At 58.1% G+C, this 6,598-nt stretch overlaps 1 protein-coding gene across 1 annotated transcript in view; it reads left to right on the top strand.

Annotated features, from left to right (window-relative positions):
- The first annotated feature begins 6 nt into the window (after positions 1 to 6).
- FAM102A (family with sequence similarity 102 member A) overlaps positions 7 to 6,598 on the top strand; it is a 32,738-nt gene continuing 26,146 nt past the window's right edge. Inside the window, exon 1 of the mRNA XM_004713287.2 lies at positions 7 to 293. Coding sequence (XP_004713344.1) covers positions 148 to 293 — 146 coding nt within the window. The 5' untranslated portion in view covers positions 7 to 147. The remainder of the gene's footprint in view (positions 294 to 6,598) is intronic.

Genomic DNA, 6,598 nt, shown 5'->3' with positions numbered 1-6,598 from the left:
CGCTCAGACCCCCGCCCGGCCTGCCACCTCGGCCGCCGACGCTGGTGTTTCGAGGAGGGGGGGTGGGGTAAGGAAAGGAATCCTGGGGATTTCTGCACCCCCTTTTTTTTCTTGGCCTTCGGGGCTTCAGACTCAGGGATTTCGCCCATGGCTTTCTTGATGAAGAAGAAGAAATTCAAATTTCAAACCACTTTTACCCTGGAGGAACTGACTGCTGTCCCCTTCGTCAACGGGGTCCTCTTCTGCAAGGTCCGGCTGCTGGATGGCGGGGATTTTGTCAGCTTGTCGTCCAGGTAGGAGCTGGGGGCAGTCATTGGCCCCTTCTGGAGCGAGTGCCTGCAGGGGAGGAGGGTGACACAGCGGCTTGGCAAGAGGGATAGCTCCCCTTTGGGGACGTGTGTGAAGGGCCGTGTTGCACAGGCTGGATCGCCCCCCGTGGAGGTGTGTTGGCAGGGTCTCCGTTGTTGCAGGTCATTGGCCTGGCATCCTGGGGTCAGTCCTTTCAGCAAGCTCTCTGGGTGCCCTACGGCAGCCCTTGGCAGACCTATGTTATAGCTGGCCAGATGAGATAGCACTAAGGAGCCGGTGGAGTGTGGGCCAGGAGAGGGTGGTAGAGAAAGGGGTGTCCCAGGGTATCTAGACCCACCCCCTTGCACCCCGGCTGGCCACTTGGGCTGTCATGATTTAGAGTCTTCAGCAGCCACAGGTTCCCTGGCTCTCTCCAGAGCCTGGGAAGGCCCCTGGGTGGCTGGAAGGAGGTGGCTGGATTTTGGCCTTCCCTCTGAGTGACTGTCCCCTTCTGGGCAGAGCTGGGCTGTTTTGCATTGCAAATGCCCTTGTAGAGGAAGCTGTTGTCTGTTCTGAAAGATTGGATTTCGGACCTCTCCTCCTCAGGCTGTCAGCAGTCCGGCTTATTGCTGAAGGTGATGGGGTTCCCAGACTGTGCCTGGCTGGCTGGACCCCCCAACCCTGGGTCTTGCACCTCCGGACTACTCAGGAGAGAACCTTGGAATCTAACAGATGGGGGTTAAAATCCTGGCTCAGTCACTCTCTAGGACCTCAGTTTTCTCTTCTGGAAAACGGGCCTAATACAAGTCCTTCCACCACGCTGTGAAATATCATTGGAGGAGAATGCCGTGCAGAGCCAGGGCCATGGGCTGGTCCCCTTTAGAAATCCCACCCCCCCACCCCCCACACACACCTCGCCCACTCCTCACTGTGCATGGAGGTAAATTGGGAAACCAAGGGCCAGAGGGAGGAGGTGGCTTGCCAGGGACCTTCCAGGTGGCAGCTGACAACCTACCTTGGCCTGTTTGGGGACCTGTTGAAGAAATCTGAGGTTGAATGCACTGCTGGAGGAAGGGAGAGGCGTGTGGGGCCTACCCCAAGTTTAGGAATCTTTTGGTGTGGGAGAAAGATGAGGATGCCTATGCTCCTCAAGATTTACCGGCTTGGGAGCCCACAGGGGCAGTTCTTCCCTGCCCTGTGGGGTCCTTTTGAGTCGAAATGATTTGGGTTTGATGTGGGCAGGGTGGAAGGCCTTTTCTGTGTGCTTTGGCCTCTGTGTCCTGGAAGCTCCTTGTTCTGCTGGGAGCTGCTTATCTGAGGAATTCGGACTGCCCTTCTTAGCAGGGGTGGGGACCATCCTCAGTTGCCTGGGAGGCCAGCTATCTGCAGCCACCCACACGGGCCCAAGGTTTCTGGGCTGTGCCCAGAGGTAGGGCCTAGAGTGGCCATTCGCCGGCTGCATGACCTTGGGCTAGTTACCTAGCCAGTCTGATTCTTAGAGCCCGCATTTATTATTTAGGTGCTGTGCTCCCCTTTTACAAGCACGTCTCACTTAACCCTTTGTACCCTGGAGAGGGGGTGGGTGGGTGGTGTAGGCTTATTATCTTCACTTTAGGGGGGTGGACACTGAGGCTCTGAGAGGGAGTGATTTGGTTGAGTTAATACATTGAGGCTTAGATCCAACTCTGGTGTGCTTTTAAATACTACTGTCTTCTGCCTCTGAGCTGCCTGGTTTCCGCTTCTGTGAAGTGGGGTGGCCATGCCTGTCTCTAGAATTGTGAAGGGGCATTGATTATAGAGGTCCCAGCTTTGGCCCAGACAGAGGGCCTGGGCCCCAACCCTTCCTGTGTCTTAGTGCGACCAGGTAGATTCTGCAAGAGACATGTCTGTGTAAGAGGCAGGGGCTGGATACCAGTAAGGAATTGATAGCAAGCCCTGATTGAGGATTGAGGTTTGGCCTGCCCCTACCTATAGGACTCTCCAGCTACCCTAAACCTGCTGCTTCACTGGGGAAAGTCTGGAAAGTTCCAGGCCTCCGCCCACAGCTTTCCAATTTCACTTCTGCCTCCCCTTCTCTCTTGGCCAGGAGATGCCAGCTCCTCGAGCCCAGCCCAACTCCAATAGCTTGTCCTCTCTGTCAACTCCGGGCAGAACTGGAGTGAAGCTGAGGAGGGGAGAGCTGCCGGTGACTTCCCCCAAGGCAGGGCGCTAAGTGGGTGCTGGGCACCTGTTTGCTGCCGGGCAGGTGTGCCTGCCGAGAGCATGCAAGAACGTTGGACCTGTACCTAGCGTTTCGCAGCCGTGGCGTTTCCTGGGTCTGGGTCTCAGCCCAGGGCAGGGTGGTTCCTGGGTTCCTGCCTCACAGCCCGTCTCTCTAACAGCCAGTGCACACCCTGTTCTTTTTTGTTGGGGTAGGGTCAGGGCCAGGACCATGAGCAGTATATTCCCCTCCAGCCCAGAGATGCCCAAGATGGCCCCCAAGCCCCAGTGGCAGCAGGGAGGCAGCGTCCCCGCCGCAGCAGCACCTCGCCTGCCTAGTCTTTGTTTCCCTGTGTTGAACTCCATAGCAACCGCTGGGCACACAGCTCTGACTCGACCCCGTTTGAGCAGGTAGAAGAGGTGCTCCTCAGCCTGGTCTTTCTAAGGGCACCTTAGGAGCAGTGACCCTCAGGGTTCCCCTGTTTTGAGAACACCCTCACTGTGTGCCAGGTACTATGCTGGGGAGTTTGAAAGTGGCATCCCGTCAGTCCACTCAGCCAGCTGGGGAGGCATGGGTGCCTGAGAGGTGCAGTGCCCTGTCCCAAAGGTCGCCCACTCAGCCCACTCGGTAACTGGCAGCATGAGGAAGAGAGGGACCCGGTAGCTCCATTGACAACCACTTTTGAGTGTGCCCATGCTGAGCTCCCTAGTCCTTTCAGTCGCCCTGTGAGCTGGCAGCATTCCCTCCATGTCTGGATGAGGAAACGGGGGTTCAGAGGGCTAAAGCCCCTAGGCCTGTACTGCACAGCCAGGGGGACATGGGGAGAGGTGCTCAGTTGGGGCATGTTCGGTACAAGGCCCCATGTGGACCTGCTGGCAGAGGGTTGGAAGTAGCTAGCAACCCCGGGTCAGTGGGGTGGATGGATGGCCCTGGAAGGCCAGGCTTGGATAGCTGGGAGGCACCGAGCCAGGTCTCTTGAGGTCCAAGGAAAAGGATCCCCAGGGCCATAAGGCGGGGGTAGGACTGAAGTCACTGCCATGGATTTGGGGCCAGGCACGAACTGGCACTGGGACACCATGGGCATTTGTCAGAGTCCTCGCCCTGGAGCACGACCAGGCTGGCACCTCCCAATGGCACCCACCAGGCTTTCCCCAGGGGTCCCGGGAGGCCCCAGCCAAGTCTGGTGAGTCAGAAAGCCCAGGGCCAGGCCCTGGACTCCCCATGGCAGACTTATAGCCTCCAGTCACGCTGTCCAGAGCAGTCTTCAGGCAGGAAGAATTCCCCCCAAATCCCAAGAGGTCTCTGCTCCTAGCTGGCACCAGTCCTGTGGCCTGCCTCAGGCATGTGGCTGGCAGGGCCAGGGGAGGGCACCTAGAGGGGGAGCAGGAGGGCAGGGAGTCATCTCTAGGAGACCAGCCGAGACTTCTCAGCCAGTGGGGAAACTAAGGCCCAGGGCAGAGGATGACTTGCCCAGGGCCAGCTCATAGGCCTGGCTGGGTAGATTCTGGGCTGGCCCTGACCTCTGTCCCCTGCACCTCAGTAGCCCTCTTGGTATGAAGAGATCACTGGGCCACAAAGAGAGGCAGGGCTCCTCAGGTGGCTCCTCTTGCTCTGGACTTGAGTGACAGTTTGTCCAAAAAGGCTGATGGTGACTTGATGCCGCCCCCTTCCTGCCTCCGTGTTCCTTAGTGGCTTTGAATCCTCTGTTGCCTTTTCCCTTGGGGGAGGGGGGCTGCCTGCGAAAAGAGCACATGCCTGCGCTGGGCATGGTGACTGCCTACCTCCCATGTGCCTGGCCTTGTGCCAGTTGGAAGGAAAGGCTTCTGAAGGATGGTTGGGATTCCCTGGGCATGGGGAAGGTTCTGGACGGGTCAGCTCTGCACCCGGGCCCGGCCCCAGGGGACACTAGGGCAATGTGGTCTTTCTGCACACATCACCGGCTTGGCCAGTGCCCCACTCCCTCCCGCCCTGCCTGCTTGGAAAAAGGTGTGGAATGCCACCGGAAGCCACCATACTTTGAGGCCTGCTGTCAGGTAGATCTCAGTGAGGTGGTGGATCAGGGCTGGGGGTGCGGTATAAGGGGTGCAGGTAGATGCAATCTGACCACCGACAAGAGGCCTTTCCTCAGAGCAGGGTGGTCTATGAGCGGGACTCTGGAGGGGGGAGCAGGCAGGTGGTCCCATGGATCCTTGATGAGAGACTGCGATGGTTAGTGGACAGGAAGGGCTGGAGGCTGCCAGGCCAGGCACGCCCATCCATGACTTTGGGGAGCCTGTCGAGGGCCACTCGTGGTGTGGCTAACTGTGACAGTGAAGGGCGGTGGCTCTTCGTTGCTGGGAAGAGAAGAAGCAATGGGGCCTGAGCTACCCACAGTGAGGGACAGTTGGAGTCAAGTTAGGTGGGCCATGCCAGCTTGTCCGGGCTGGGTGGTAGCAGGCGGAAAAAGCAGAGTGGGCAAACCAGGGAGCGTCCTTGGAAGGCTAAATGGCCAGGTCAGTTTCTTTGCCCCATGCTGAGCAGTAAGTAGGGGCTGAGAAATGGAGGTTGAAAAGGTGGAGTGGCACCTGCAGAGTGGCCAGGGGTGAGTTGCGTCTAGTGCTGCTGTAACTAAGCCCCCGTGCAGGCCTGTCTCTGGGGGAAGGTCCTTGTGGGTTCCTGGGCGATCTCCACATACATGTCTTATCATCTATCTTCCCCCAGCTCTCCTCTGCTCATTCGTTTAATCTCTCTTATCTCAAAAGAGATCAACTCAAAACCAGAATCCTATCAAAGATAGCCCATTCCTAAAAGGGATGCCATCCTATTCCAGGTGTGGAGGTAAGGATTCACAACACATCCAGCCCACCAAACGTGCAGTAGGTTCTGATCACATAAAAACAGGCTTCTCATTTCTTTTCAGCTGAGAGCTCTGGCAACACTCATCAGCCTCCTCCCTTTCAGGGGCCTCGCTGCTGCCGCCTCGCCTGGGCCTGCCCACGTAGGCTCGCACGTCCTTGGGTCTCAGTCTATGCCGGTGCTCCTCTCTTTACTTGGCCCAGCATGGTCCTCCCAAGGGACCCCCGTGAGAGGCACACCACGGGGATGCTGGGGCAGGAGGAGGCAGGGTGACCGGTGGAGAGAAGTTCTGCTGGCAGGAGAAGCGGGCAGGGCCTGGCCCTGGGGCCTAAGAGGCCCCGATGGGCTGAGAGGCTGTGGCACTAGGCCAACTGCTGGCTCTCCGCAAGGTCACATTGTGCTGCTGGTGGCCTTGATGCGGCCTGATGCTGCCCAGCCTGTGCCTGGCCATTGCTGCCAGCTGGCCGCACCATTGTGTTGGCAGGTGCTGCCCTGGCAGCCCCTGCCGCCGGCCCGCCCGCCAGCCCGCCAGGCTGGCACTGGCACTAGCCGTGACCCGAGGTGATCTGCCTCTGCCACGGCCGTTCCCTGAGGTCTTTTTGCTCTCTCCTGGGAGTTGCTGTGACCAAGGCCATGCCTGCCGGCCCCTGGGACCTGGGGCGCTGGAGGCCATCCCTCAGCGCCTTTGGACCTTGCTTGTCCGGTACCTGCATTTGGGCAGCCCCGGCATTTGGTGTGTGAAGTATGGTGACCATGAGGTGGTAAACCTGGGACCGCGTGCCCCGCTGCTATGATTGCTCTGAGCAATCACAGTCAAGAGTTTAGATGTCTTGAGCAGGGGAGAGACCTGAGATGTGCTTAAGAAGGGCCTGGGGCTCACGTTGGGAGGGAGGGGTGGTGAATGTCTCTCTCCTGATGAGCCATCTACCTGGCAGGTGCTTTGGGTTGTGGGAGACTAGACCTGCCCACAGCCACCCAAATGTGCGCTGTGACCTGAGGGCAGACTGGCTGCTGGCGGCCATGGTACGCCCTGATGCTGCCCAGCTGTGTCTGGCCTCAGCCCTTGTTCCAGGGCTGATCTTCCCTCTGAGCCTCTTGACCCTCACAGCTTTCTTTTTTTAAATTTTTAAATCATTTTATTAGGGGGTCATACAACTCTTATCATAATCCATACACACATCAATTGTGTAAAGCACATTTGTACATTCATTGCCCTCGTCATTCTCAAAACATTTGCTCTCCACTTAAGCCCCCGGCATCAGGTCCTCATTTTCC

The sequence above is a fragment of the Echinops telfairi genome, unplaced genomic scaffold (genome assembly GCF_000313985.2).
Source record: "Echinops telfairi isolate 266 unplaced genomic scaffold, ASM31398v2 ScPeMD7_22;HRSCAF=79, whole genome shotgun sequence".
Classification (NCBI taxonomy): domain Eukaryota; kingdom Metazoa; phylum Chordata; class Mammalia; order Afrosoricida; family Tenrecidae; genus Echinops; species Echinops telfairi.
This window is presented reverse-complemented; position numbering and strand designations above follow the sequence as displayed.